At 51.4% G+C, this 13,795-nt stretch overlaps 3 protein-coding genes across 3 annotated transcripts; 1 reads left to right on the plus strand and 2 right to left on the minus strand.

Moving 5' to 3' along the window:
* The first annotated feature begins 164 nt into the window (after nucleotides 1-164).
* Nucleotides 165-1,136, plus strand: LOC117838475 (uncharacterized). Its single transcript, XM_034718518.2, has one exon. It carries the CDS (start codon nucleotides 307-309, stop codon nucleotides 997-999), a length of 693 nt encoding a protein of 230 aa, XP_034574409.1. The 5' UTR covers nucleotides 165-306; the 3' UTR covers nucleotides 1,000-1,136.
* On the minus strand, nucleotides 1,123-5,393 carry LOC117838473 (C-terminal binding protein AN). Its single transcript, XM_034718516.2, has 7 exons — nucleotides 4,668-5,393; nucleotides 3,766-3,934; nucleotides 3,475-3,605; nucleotides 2,180-2,953; nucleotides 2,008-2,055; nucleotides 1,646-1,762; nucleotides 1,123-1,506 (listed from the first exon to the last, which is right to left on the minus strand). Exons 1-7 carry the CDS (start codon nucleotides 5,280-5,282, stop codon nucleotides 1,432-1,434), a joined length of 1,929 nt encoding a protein of 642 aa, XP_034574407.1. The 5' UTR covers nucleotides 5,283-5,393; the 3' UTR covers nucleotides 1,123-1,431.
* Nucleotides 5,394-10,398: 5,005 nt separating this feature from the next.
* On the minus strand, nucleotides 10,399-11,875 carry LOC117837006 (uncharacterized). Its single transcript, XM_034716540.2, has one exon. It carries the CDS (start codon nucleotides 11,495-11,497, stop codon nucleotides 10,664-10,666), a length of 834 nt encoding a protein of 277 aa, XP_034572431.1. The 5' UTR covers nucleotides 11,498-11,875; the 3' UTR covers nucleotides 10,399-10,663.
* Nucleotides 11,876-13,795: the final 1,920 nt, after the last annotated feature.

A 13,795-nucleotide genomic window follows, 5' to 3' on the forward strand; every position in this document is an offset into this window, starting at 1 on the left:
GCACCCGAGCTTGCGAACGCCAGGTTGACAGCGGCCTTTTTTTTTCACTACCAGGTGGGCCTGCGCCTGCTGACATGGGATATTTTCTGTGGGCCCCTTTGTCCACTCGGGATATTTTCTGTGGTGCCGGCCGATGTCTCATCCAGATGACCAAAAGCGTAGTATCTCCAACACACGAACTACGCGCCACCACTCGCTCAAGGCGATAAGGCCATTTATCATCGGCGGAACCACGCACTGAAACGCCAAACCACGAGTGAGCTCGTCGTCGTCGTCTACAACGGTGAGACCACGGTGGCGGTAGACATGGCCGCCTTACTCCACCAAGCGGCTCTCCCGGCCGCAAAACCACCCCACCCATGGGCGCTCAACCCGACGCCCAGCCTGAGCCTCTCACCGCTCTCCAGGCGACGTCGACGCGCCCCAACCATCCGCTCGGCGGCCACGGACAGCAGCATCGGCGCCGGCGCAGCGCCGTCCGAGAATAAGAAGACCACCCGGAAGGAGAAGCAGCAGGAGCGGCGGCGGCAGCAGGACCTGCAGCACCGGCAGCAGCAGCTGATGATGATGGAAGAGGCGTCGTCGCTCGCGACGAAGCGCGACGGCGACAGCAACAGCGGCCGCCGCAGCGGCGAGAAGCAGGATGGCGGCGACGACGACGACGAGGAGCTGCCGCAGCCCGTGTTCGACCGCATCCTGCGCCGGATCATGTTCGCAGTGGGCGTGCCCATGGCGTCGGGCGTGGCGCTGCTCAATGCGTACGACGCGCTCAAGCGCGGGCAGGGGGTGGAGGTGCCGACGTGGGTGCCGCTGCTGACCATCCTCGTCGCCTTCGGCACGTCGGCGCTGGGCATCGCCTACGGCACGCTATCGGCGAGCTGGGACCCCGACAAGGAAGGGTCGCTGCTCGGCATCGACGAGGCCAGGGCCAACTGGCCCGTGCTGTGGAAGGAAGAGATCGAGAAGGAGAAGGCCAAGGCGAAGCAGAGGAAGAAATGATGACTGGCCTTGAGCTGGACAAGCGTCCTGCACACTGAAAACCCTGGGCACCTTGTTACTGATCATGTAATATTCAGTGTGGTATAGTGTGATACCTTTCAGTAAACCAAAGGCAATAAAATGTAGTAGTTGAGTAATCCACACTTTGCATAGTCTTATTTAATTCTGCATGGGAAATACTCTGCAGTAATTTAGTTTGTCATACTGAAGAATTAAAATACAGATGCGACCTAAAACAAGCAGGCTGCTAAAAAATTTCAGTCACTATGCTAGGCGCATGCACTAGAAGTCTAGAACAACACAGCCAAAGCTGAACAATTGGCAATAGGAAAATACGGGGCAGACCTAACCCGAGGACAACATTGGGTCAGTTGCTTTTGGCAGCATAGCCCTTTTTTTTTCCAAAAACATCATAGCCCTAAATCAGATATATTAATCAAGCCACCTGATGACACCATCTTCTTCACTCGGAGCTCCAAGGATCTCAAAATAGACCTCCAGTACAGCCTGCAGAAAATTTTAGCCATCACGAAAGGTACAAACAAACGCATAGTAGCAGTGTGTATATTTCAGTTCAACATATTAATAGCGACATTTGTGCATCTTGCTGCTGTGTATTTAGAATGGTAATGACAGATGGACATACAGAAGAATTTTTGCGATTAACCAGTTTGCAGCATTCTGACAGGGACCCTTCCAGCATCCAGCTTTCGCAAACATCAAAAGAATGATTTGCGAAGACGAACTCCATCTTATTATTAGCCTGACAATGTAATGAAAGCCACTCAAACATATAGAAACACCAACAAACAAATGGAGCATTAACCATAGCATCAAGATGGATGTGGGCACAAACCCCCAATCAAATTTAGGAGTACCAATTACTACCAAATGTTCAAACAGTGCATAGTTGCTTGTCTAGGATCCTCTTTATTTCACTAACATACTAGGATACAAATATTCACATCTCACTTTCTAAGGTAAAAAATACTAATAAAATGGTGATACCTGCAATAGTTTGCCTCCAGCAACAAAAGATCGCAATCCCATAGTGTCCTGATGAGTATAAAACATATTATCAGTATCTGTAGGTTAACAGTATCCAAATTACCTGGCAGTTTAAGGAACAGGAAAGCAAAAATAGAACTGGAGAAAAAGAAGGCAACAACAGAAACATCACCTTGTTTCTGAAAGTGACTAGGAACTGAGCAGCAGGATCTCTCTTTGTAGCATTTGGTACCACATCAAGATACCAGCCACCACCAGCCACCCTCTCTCTTGAAACATAAAAACCTGAATTATCTCTTGTCTTTAGAGCAATAACAAAGCCTTCTTTTAGCTTCTCAGGAGGTTGTCTACCAAGCCCTGCAGGCAACTTATTTTCAGAAATTATCTCCATTGGAGATTCAGCAGAAGATTTCTGCTTATTTTTGGAGTCCTCAGGTGATGCAAATCGTGAATTAGAACTTAACACTTGGTTATCATCATCTCTGCGTGAAGAATAGTTACTTCCTCCTTCTACAGTTAACAATTCATCCATTTTCTGTTGTGATCTGCGGCGAGCAGGTCTCTTTTTCCCTTTCTTTCCAGACCGACTGCGTCTCCCTTCAGATCTGGAGCCAATACTATGAGATTGTGCAGAAGCTTGAGGCTCTTCAGGCTGTGAAATGGCTCTTCTCTTGTCATAATCTGTAGTTAATTGGCTTTCTTCTGTATGCTGCTCACCATCACCAACCTGTAAAGCATGTTCTTTTTCTTGTTTACCTAGTTGATCATCTTCACATCCCACTTCACTTATCTCTTCATCTTCATCAGAAATAACATTGTTTGGAACAACACCATCATAGAGAAAGGACTGCAATATTGCTATTGCTTTCTCCCTTATCTCCATCCACACCTCCTCACTGTAGTCTGCACTTCGAGGAAGAATTAACACATTTGGCATCTCACGCACCTGTGAGTGACCAATAAAGGCATAATTAGTATTTTAAATCATTTGTTCAAAAGGTGACCTACCTGTTGGGATATAATGAGTAAAGTGATCATCACAAATGCAGATCAAGAAAACTACAAAGCATATCAGCTGTTTGTCCTTATCTATGATAGGACACCATTTGTAGTTCTTCCATTATTTTGGTACTAACAGAAGCTGGTTGTATATGACTCGAAAAACTCCTTAGAGTATAAGGATCAAGTTTTCTATTGATATACCGCCTGATTTTCCCTATCCCCACCCCCAACTGAGCCAGTAGTGTATGTTAAAAGAGAGCACATCTCATAATAGAATGAACTAGATGTCGTAGCATACATGATACACCGCTTCACAATGCATGGTGAAATGAAGCATATATTTCAATGGAAACCTATTTGGAACTTGGAAGAACAAACCAGGCCATCAGATGATATTGTATGTCTATAGTTAGTATATATGAATATCCAAATAAAAATCAATTGTGACAAAAGTAAGTTCAGTACCCATGCTTCCATCCACTGTGGACCTTCAGCGCCATCTAATGCACATCCAGCTATGGTGCCATCAATCAAGAGTTGTTTGAGGGCACAATCATCTATGAGCTGACAGCTACCAGTATTGACTATGAAAGCTCCTGCATTGCTCAAAATGTAGCAGTCCATAGTGTGTTATGGCATGAAGAAACAAACCAGATAAACAAATTCATAATTCACACAGGATGGGACTGCCCAGAAGAGGGGCTAAAACAGAAAAAAAAAAAGAGGAAGCAGAGAAGGAACCATCTTAGATCTTACCAGGCTTTATGTGCTGCAAGCGCTCGGCATTAAGTATGTGTGTTGTATCATTTGTCAATGCACAATGAAGCGAAACAAGATCACTCGCTGCCAATAAATCATTGAGAGTATCCATTCTTCTTGCCGCAGAAGGAAATACAATAGAAGGACGCTTTACTTTCCCAGTAGCCTTCATGTAGTGTCATAACAATTAACAGGGTCAGATCTACATCATGTTCTAACTTTATCACCATGTAATCCAGAGACACCATGATACAACTGCAGCGATATTATGAAATTTGCAGTAAAAAGTACTAGCACTGAGGATATATAACTAAAGTGGTTTTATTTTTGAAACTAAATCAAACTGAATACTACGTACTATTCATGGCTTCAACCTAGCAAAATTACTTTTATCTGATCATTTTAATGTAAATTACTCTAGATAAAATCTTGTGGAAAGGCAGAAAATGAGTCAATGCTCCAAAAAAGGCTTGACTAGGAGTTCGGGCTAACCCTAGGCACCTTGCACAATCAGATCTTCATCCTATTTAAAGGTACTAAAGCTCCAACATAAACTGGTTCCCAGGAATTGATTCCAGTACAAACATATTCTTGCCAGACATAACAGGAGTTCAACTAACGCCACCCATGAGGCAACAAACACAAATAGGACCACTAAATCTACAAGTAGGCAGACGATAATACACTAGATGCCAAAATCATATCACCTTTACATGAAACGATCGCAAAAAAGCAGTGAGCATTTATCTGCTAATCATGCAGAACACACTTTAGAAGTTTTGAAATCACCTAAACTAACAATGCACAGGGACACACTAGCATTTCAATCCTAGAACAACAAAACCGGAAACTGCAGAGCAGATCACAGGCTGAAAGTGTCATAGCGGCGGATCCGGTACCTCGTATAGCGGATCGAAGTAGAGGACGCTCATGCGGAAGGCGAGGCTGCGCGTGGCTAGGCACCGCGCGGCGGCGTTGACGCCGACGATGCCCAGCACGAGCCCCCGGCAGCGCCGCATGCCCCGGCACAGCGGCTGGACGGAGCCGAGCCACCCGGCGGCCGGGGACGACGACGAGGAGGCGTGTCGGGAGAGGAGGTGCGTGCGGCGGAGGAGGCCCAGGAAGAGCGCCATGACGGTGTCGGCGACCTCCTCGGCGCGGTTGGCGTCGACGTGGACGAGGCGGAGCCCCAGCTCGGCGGCCGCGGCGGCGTCCGCGGCGCGGTCCGGGGAGCCGAGGCAGAGCAGGAGCTGCCAGGGGCGGAGCCTGCGCTGCGCGGCGCGCGGGAGGAAGGCGAGCGAGGGGAGCAGGACGGCGGCGGCGGCCTCGACGCGGCCCGCGGAGAGCGCCGAGAGCGGCGCGTGCTCCACTGCCGCGGCGCCGGATAGGGCGTCCTGCTCCAGGGACGGGTCCTCGAGGCAGTTGAGCGTCACCACCAGCGGCTGCGGGTGCCCGCCGCCGGCGAGGGCGGCGGCGGACGCCAGCGACGCGGGGTGGGCCGGGCCGTGCAGCATTTTCTGGGCCCTTCGGCTGCACTGTGCAGCAGCAGCAGCGGTGCAGAGCCAGTCACCGCGGCGGGGCCGAGGAGAGTTGACCGCGCGTCGCGTCTGGGTGCTGTTTTCCTTTTGTGCGGCGGGCACGATACAATGAAAGCGACCGCTTTTGCGTGACCGTGCTTTGGAGTTTGGACTCGGTGCGCTCGGCTTCCGGCCGAGCGCCGAGGCGCGAGACTGCGGAGCAGGACAAGTGCACAACGAAAGGGAATCCCATGCGGCCATGCCGCGCCGGCCGGGTGGGTCGGGCCGTCGGGGTCAGTCTGGGTCTGGGCCGCTGCTAAGAGTCGGGGGCTGGTGGGCGCGAAGCGCACGTGATGATGCGCCGGCCCGCGTCATTTAAGCTGAGCCCATTGTGAGGTTCGCACGGTCTGCTAGGGCCGCGATGCGCTCGCGCGCGATGGGTGCGTTTGGCAGCCTGCACGAGCAGCCTTCAGCCAGGTCCAGGCGGTGCGGTTGCTCCTGATCGGTAGTCTGGACGGGTGACGGGGCAGGTCCAACTCATGCAAAACAAGAGGCCTCTCAACCTGGGAACGCAGGCTCGGAGGGGCGCTCGCAAGCTGGTAGGGTGACCCCCTGGTCTTCATCACGCACGAGATGGAAGAGGAAGTAGAGGAAGGGGGCAGGATGTCCCGCCGCTAGCGCGACCCCACCCTCCCACCACCCGGGCTACACCATCCCCCCACCGCTCTCTTTGGCAGCGGTCGCGGCGGCTCGCCAACGAGGCGGCCACGGTGGTGCCGAGGAGGAGGCGCGGCCGCTGCGACGCTGAGGAGCGGCCTCAGGCGCTGACCACCTAGCATCCCCTGCTTGCGACGTGAAGGAGGGTAGATCCGCAACGGTCGCGCCTATCGCCGCCATGCCATCCTCACCGGAAGGCACCTGGTCGGCCACAGGGGTAAAGAAGGGGTCGAGGATGCTCAACGACTAGCGTTTCTTCTCCGACTTTGACTCGATGCATTTCTGGTGCATGGATGGCGCAGTGTCGAAGCACGCAGGGAGCCAGCCATCGGCGTCTGTAGCTCCTTCTCCACCACCGGCACCCACGGCCCCTCCTCCCGCCGGCGCTCGCTCTCCTCATCCACTTCGCCGGCTCCCGCGACCCCTTCTCCTCACCGGCACCCATGACCCCCTACCCTACCGTCGGCAACCAGGAGGGCCGCCGCGGTGCACGGAGGCACTCAGAGGCCGCGGTGGCACCAGACGCACGGCGGACCCATCCCCACCGCTGGCCGCTGCCACCCGTGGCCCTCCCAACCGGCACCCACGGTCTAACACCCTAATTTTCAACTTTTACAAATTAATAAAATTTGTTAGAATTTGCTAGAATTTAATTGCTTGTGTCGGACCTAAGGATTTTATAAGGCTTTATTTAATTTTCTTCTGAAATTTAGTTAATGAATTCTAGGAGTTCATTATTGCATTCATGCTGGTGCATTGATAATTTGAATTCATTTGTTTGATCCCTTTTAAACAATAGGAAAAACCTTTCTTTTTCCTTCTCTTTTTTCCTTCTCCTTTTGGCCCACTCCTTCTTTCGGCCCAGCCCGTAGCAAACAGCAAACCAGCGCCAGCCATCAGCGTTGGGCCGTCAGACCAGCTCGCCCGCCAGCCAACAGGCCAGCCCAGCAGCGGCCCGTTTCCTCCGCAGCTCCGCACCGCGCCGGCCCACATCCGCCTCATCCCGCTGACGCCCGGGACCCGTCTGCCATCCCTTCCACCATGCCCACACCTGAGCCGGACTCGAGCTCGAGTCCCAACCGCTCGCGCGCCCACCTCCGATGCTTGGCTCGCATGCCAAGGCAGCCCTTCCGAGCTTATAAAACCCATGGCTGCCTCTGAAGCCCCCTACACCAAACCCTAAGTCCCGAGCCCGAGCTCCAGAGCCACCCGCGCACTACAACCCTAGCTACCAGGCCGCCGTGCTCTACCTTCGCCGCCGCAGTCTTCCCGTCAATGAGATCATCGCCTGAAGCACCGCGAGGAGGTAAGAAAGCTTTCCGTGAAGATCCCATGCACTCCTGTGCCTTCTTTCGTGTGCACGGGCTCGCTGGAGTTGCCGTTGCCGCGTCGAGCCGCCTCTTTGAGTCGCGTGCCACCGTCGCTACATAAACCACCACGAGAACCACCTAGATTGGTTTGTCATAACCCCAGCTTTGCCCCGAGCCAACTCCCGTTGAAAATTGTGGACCGCTGCTCATCGCCATCGCGTGCCTCCGTCTCCGCCGCCCACGCACCACCCGTCTCCTCCCGGCCTGCCGCTTGCCATCCGATCAGATCTAACCCGCTTGTGATGCTTTTGCAAAAAGGCTCCTGCTTTTCTCTCTTTTTGCACTCGAGGTCCTGCGCAGTTCAAAAGTAATTAGATTTAAATCATTTTTCTTCTGTTTAGACCCCTGCTTTTTTATAAAATCCGTCTGCCATCCTGTTTGGTTCTTTTACACGTTAAACTTTATGTTTATATGTTTAATTAGGTTTTAGCCCTCGATTTATTTAAGTTTAGTCCCTGGAGGTTTAGTTTTTTCGCAGTTAAACCCCTGAACCTTGTTTAGCTTATATCTTTAGTGTTTTAAATCCGTTTTAAACGATTCTTGCGCCTATGAGTTCATGTTGATGCATAGATTAGTTTATGGCCTTGTTTTGCTTTGTTGCTACTGTTTGATGGACTTTTTTCTTATTTTATTCCTTTGTTTGCTTGTACTTGCTTGATGCGCATAGAAGGATCGTAGTTCGAGAAATTCGAAGAACAAGGCTTTGAAGACTTTGAGCAGCAAGAGCAAGTTTAGGAAGGCAAGACAAGTTTAGGAAGGCAAGACGTGCCCTTGATCACAATTTGATCCTATGCAACCTTTACTTTCCTATTCAATACACATATGATATGCACTTTAAGTATATAAATATGATGGGTCCTATTTAAGGTGTGCGTAGTTTTATCCCTACACCTTGATCAACCTGGGTTTACTTCACTGTTGGGTAGTTCTTGCTTAGTTGCTCTAACTGGGTATGGTGGTACTAATGAACCAATGCTTAAATTTGTTTTATTTATGTTATACCTTCCATTAATACAAGATCACCATGCTTAATTGGAACACGTAGAACCACCCAGGAAAATAGTACAACCATAAGAACTACATGGCTCTGGTCTTAGCTAAGTAATTAGAGATTCTAGTTTGGGGTAATCTTACCGAAAGTGCAACAGGGGGGACTGAGTCATTGTATAACCCGGTCCTCTTGGGAGGTGAGCTTTGCTAAGATACTATGCCCACTAGGGAGGTTTATGTGCTCCAGACACCAAAACCTTAGCGGGTTACCACTTATTAGGGAATCTTTGTAAAGACCTCGTAGCATCCCTATACAATCACACCTGGAAGGTATGATACTGTGCTTGGCCCGCACAGCATGGTTGGATCTAAAGTTCTTTTGAACTTTTACGCGACTTGTGCGTAAAAATGTACAACTTCTGTAGAGTGTAAAATTATTATAACAACCGTGCTCACGGTCAAGAGCGGCCTGAACCCTCACATGATTAATTTATCGGAAGTTGAATTAAATTTATGTTATTTATTGTTGTTATCTTATTTATGTTCATGCTTAATGTGGGTGATATAAATTTATACTCAGTAATTGTTAATAAAATTTGACCAACCAATTAAAATGCTGAAATGCTATAACCTATCCTTGCATAGCGTTACACTACACATTCCCCACGCTTACTGAGTCACAACCATAAGTGTACCCACCCTTGCTAAAACCGCTGCTCAGACCAAGTCAACTTTGAGGAGGTTCTTGAAGACTTTGAGGAGTTCTAGGCGTACGTGTGCCACCAGTCAACTGCCTGTGGAGTCGTCGGCATCGTTGGAGGTCCGCTGCTAGAATTACTCATTTTGCTATTCAAATTAAAGACTTTCGGTCATGTAATAAATTTAATACCCTCTTTACGTTATGGCACTGTCTATGATATTTACTGAAGTCGTTGCATGTGTGAAACTTGATCCTGATGCACATATAATTTATTCATCTGGTTCTGCCTTTAAAACTGGGTGTGACACGTGGCCCTCCATGCCGCCAGCATCCGCGGTCCTCCTCCACGCCGCCGGCACCGACGCCTGTGGTGAGATCGACGGAGGGACGAGGCGAAGGAAGAGAAGACTGGATAAAGGAGGAAGAAGGTGGTAAATCTACCTTGCAAAGTAGCCACACCAATTCATCAGCAAACATCCTCCTAACCTAACTAGTACTATAAGGTACAGATTTATCAATTAACATCTCTGTATACCATGAGTCTGGTCTATCTGGCTCAAGCGTGGCTCACGGGTCCGACTGATACCAAACACGCCCGATGTGATCCGCCCCGCCGGAGGCCTAGTGGCATGGTCTGGCTGGATGGGGCGTGGGCAGCCAAAAGTCGTATTGCTGGTTTTTTATTTTTGAAAATTGTATCGCTGGATTTATCGGTAGGGGATAACCACGCATCTCTCTGCATGAGCGCAACCTGCAATGGACTGGAACTCGGATCTAGCGACCGGCCATTCTTGGATCCTCCGAGACAAGCAGCTCATCTGCTCCCGCTCCAAACGTGCGCGGGCGCTCGGCCGTGGTCTTTCACTCCAAAAGAGCCCCCGCCTGGAACCATTCCACATTTCTACCCCTGCCGCCAAGCGTCCGCGCGGTGCCACCGATGCAACCAACGCATCTCTTCTCTCTACCATGCGCAGCACGCCACGCGACGCCACGGACCGCGCGTCCTTTTACATGTGCCCGTGCGAGTGCCGCGAGCCCGCGACGGATCCCATCGGTCGGGTGAGCACGCATGCATGCATTCGCCCTCGCGCCCGCCCGCCCGCGGTTGCCGCGCACGCCAAAAGCCAGCGCCATCATTTCGCCCCGCGGCCCGTAGCACCTAACGAACACCCCCACTACCAGCAACAAACAAAGCAGTCAAGCGCCCCGGGGATCACGGGCGGCGCCTCTCCCGTTTGGCCATTTCCACAGTCCAGCGGCTAAAAGCGACGTCGTAGATGGAGGAGATAGCGCGAGTGCACCTAGTACCACTATCTGCTGTTCTGCACTGGATGTCTGGATTTTCAGAGGGAAAATACACTGAAAGTCTGGACGCAGCAGCTTAGGAAAACAAGGCCCATGGAGCCATCGGTTTTCCTGCTGGCCCGTCCGTTCAATCGTTTGTACACAACCAGTCCACAACCTTGAGTCCTTGATGAAACCAATGCGTCAAGAAATCAACAAACAAAAACCCTACCACGCGCGCAAACCTCGCCTCACTCGTCAAACGGGGGAAATGCAATCGATCGACCGGGATGGACGGATCGGGCGAGCGAGCGAAATCAAGCGCCGCGCGTCGTCGTCGCCAGCTGCTGCTGCTGCTTCTTCCTGCGGTGGGCGACGAGGAAGTCCGGCGTGCGCTCGTACCCGGCGAAGACCTCCTCCCAGATCTCGGCGAAGGCGCGGAGGATCAGGTGGTGGTGGTGCGGCGAGTTCAGGGACAGGAACCGGTGCAGCAGCTCCCGGAGCTCGGCGCCGCCCACGATCTCCTTCTCCACGATCATCTGCAGCATGGACCGCCGGAAGTCGGCGAGAGGGTCCGCCGACTCCTTCACCACCGCCACGCTCTCCTCCACGCGCCCGGACCCGCCGCCGCCGCCCTCGCTCACGGTCCGGCGGTGCCGCCGGCCCCCGCCGCCGTTCTGCTTCGCGCCGGCGCCGGAACCGGCTTCCGCTCCGTGGCCGGGGGCCGCCCCGGTCCCGGCGTGCAGGAACCGGACGCTGCGCTCGAGGTCGCCGAGCTGGCGCAGGAGCGCGGACAGGCTGGGCGTGCTCTCCATGCTGCTGGGGCCGTCGTCGGTGGTGGTGTCGGCGTAGAACGACGAGGACGAGAACGAGGAGGGGCCCTCCGCGGCCGGCCTGTCCCCCGCTCTGCTAGTTCTCCTCGCCTTCGCTGCCACCGTCGTCGTCGTCGCGGTGGTGGTGGCGGACACCGTGGTGAGAGGGGTGGTCGACGCGGCGGTCTGCGGCGTGGCCATGGGCGACTGCTTGTCGGAGCCGTCGGAGATGGACACGGCCTTGGCGCCGCCGCAGCCGCACATGAAGCCGCGGGCATTCTTCTTGATGCGCAGCCCGCCGCCGGCGCCGCGCCGGCGCGACATCATCAGGACCTTCATGGAAAGGCTTCTCCGATCTGACGACGGGAGAGTGCAGTGGGCGGTGGAGAGAGAGGCGGCGGCCGGAGGCTGTGCTCGCGTGTGCTATGTGGTGTGGCGTGCTGGAAGGAAAAGGAAGTGGGGTGAGGAGATTGAGGACAGGAGGAGGAGGTGTGCTGGGGGCGAGAAATGGAGAGGCCTTAAAAAGAGGGAGCGCCCTCTGGTGCACGTTTGATGCCGCCGGAGGACAGGATCGGATCAGCAGCCATGCAAAGTCAAACGGCTATATTAGTTTTTCCTTTCCTGCGTGGACGCGATCAGCAGGTGCTAGCTGGTGAGAAAAAAAAGGGTCAGATGAAAACAAAAGCACAAACTTTTTCCTTTCCTTTTTGACATCGCAGGTAGATTATACTACCTCCATTTTTATTTATACGTCGTTTCCGACAGCAACTTCATCGTTAATTAGCCTTCGGTTACCACCACCGACGGCAAATAAACAAAAAACCGGAGGTTGTATTTGTCAAAATCAGAATAGATTAGCACCATAGTTGTCATTCTTGTAACGAGCATAATCAATCTTAAATCCTCCAAGCATGGATCTCCAAGTTTGGTTGTAGACAAATAGCCAACTCATGAGTTAAAAGTTTGGTAAAATACACATTTCCTCTAACCCTTTCATGAGTATATTTCATTTTTCTCCCGTGTACCTTCCTTTTCCTCTAACCCTTTCCTTGAATCATCATGGGGGGGAAAAGGTCTCTACCATTTTCATACTTAACCGCGCCAACTATTATTTTTCCTCCACATACAGATCCATGGAATTATCAACTCACGATGTTCAACTTAACATTACCCCGATGAACCATGCACACGTGTAGTACGCCAAAAAAAAAAAAAAGAAAAGCGTTGGCACCTCTTAAGCCTGCATTTATGCTAATTGCATTGGAATGAAGAAAAGCGTGTGGTTAGGGTAGCTATTCTTTTGGAATCAGAAGACCCTACCAAGCGGTACGAATCATCTTGTTTATCACACTCCATCCGTTGGCCTACTATACACACATTGATGTGGGATGCCTTTTGGAAAGAAACAGCACGCAGGCTAGCTAGCTGGCTAGGCTATCTAGAGCGGCTTTGTCCCATCCGCAGCCGTTGACACATTTCCATCGCGCTAGGTAGGGTGTCATTAGGCAGCCTTTGTGGATTTGAAAGGATTGGAGTGTTGTGTTATCCTAATCAAACTTCCATTTAAACATGCATTCATGCTAACGTTTGCATGAATAGGTGCCCCCCCCCTAAACATGCGGCCGGTAACGCCACTACGTTGGCTCATGTCTTGTTTTGTGCCAATGATGTTAGTATATGGCATCCTGATAGTTGCCACCACCATCGATCATAGGTTGCGCTATTGTTTAAGTTTGAAGAAGCGCTAAGCTGCATTATTCGCGCGCTTGTCCGTTTGCATTAAAACATGGGCAGTCACGTCGAGCAAGACGGACGACACTGAATGAAAGAGATAACATGCTACATATTGTGGCGCCCAGGTGGTGTGTACAGTGAATTTATAGCGTGTTCATGTGCCACGATTGATGGTCAGCATTATTTTTGGACGGAATTCGTTCATCGCTCCAGGTCGAAATCAATCCCGATCGGGAAACCGCTGGATCGGCGGCGGTGCTGTCAATGGCATTGCGAATGAGGGAGGTTGATGCAAATTTGGTGGCTTGGTGGTGGTTTGTTGGTCGCCGTTGATGATCGAGCTATATTTTGGCGGCTGTGTGTGCCAGTGGGTGGACAGAAATGGACTGTCAGTCCCAAACTGCCAATGTATTTTGCACACTCAATTCATTTATTAGTGGTTACCAACTTACTCCCTCCATCCTAAATTATAAGTCGCTTTGACTTTTTTGATACATTCACTTTGCTATGTATATAGATATAACAATATGTCTAGATGCATAGCAAAGTGGATGTAAAAAAAATCAAAGCGACTTATAATTTGGGATGGACGGAGTACCATACTACCTACACATAGTATAATCAGGGGAAGTGCACATATTATACTGGCACCGTTGCCGTTGGATCGGCAGGGTTGGGATTGGGAATCATGAAACGACACCGACCAGGCCGTGTCCAATCAATTGCGCGTGAACCCGTCCGGAAGCCCATAAACAAACGAACGAAAAGGGGGAAGCTTTTGGCGCCTCAATGATCGCAGCTGTCACCTAAAACGCTCGCAAGTGTGCTTAAGCACATCGATTACGTACGTACAGTACCCTACACGGCGACACGGCAGGTTGCTTGTGCCAGTACGCCGTCTCT

Source organism: Setaria viridis, chromosome 9 (assembly GCF_005286985.2).
Source record: "Setaria viridis chromosome 9, Setaria_viridis_v4.0, whole genome shotgun sequence".
NCBI classification, from domain to species: domain Eukaryota; kingdom Viridiplantae; phylum Streptophyta; class Magnoliopsida; order Poales; family Poaceae; genus Setaria; species Setaria viridis.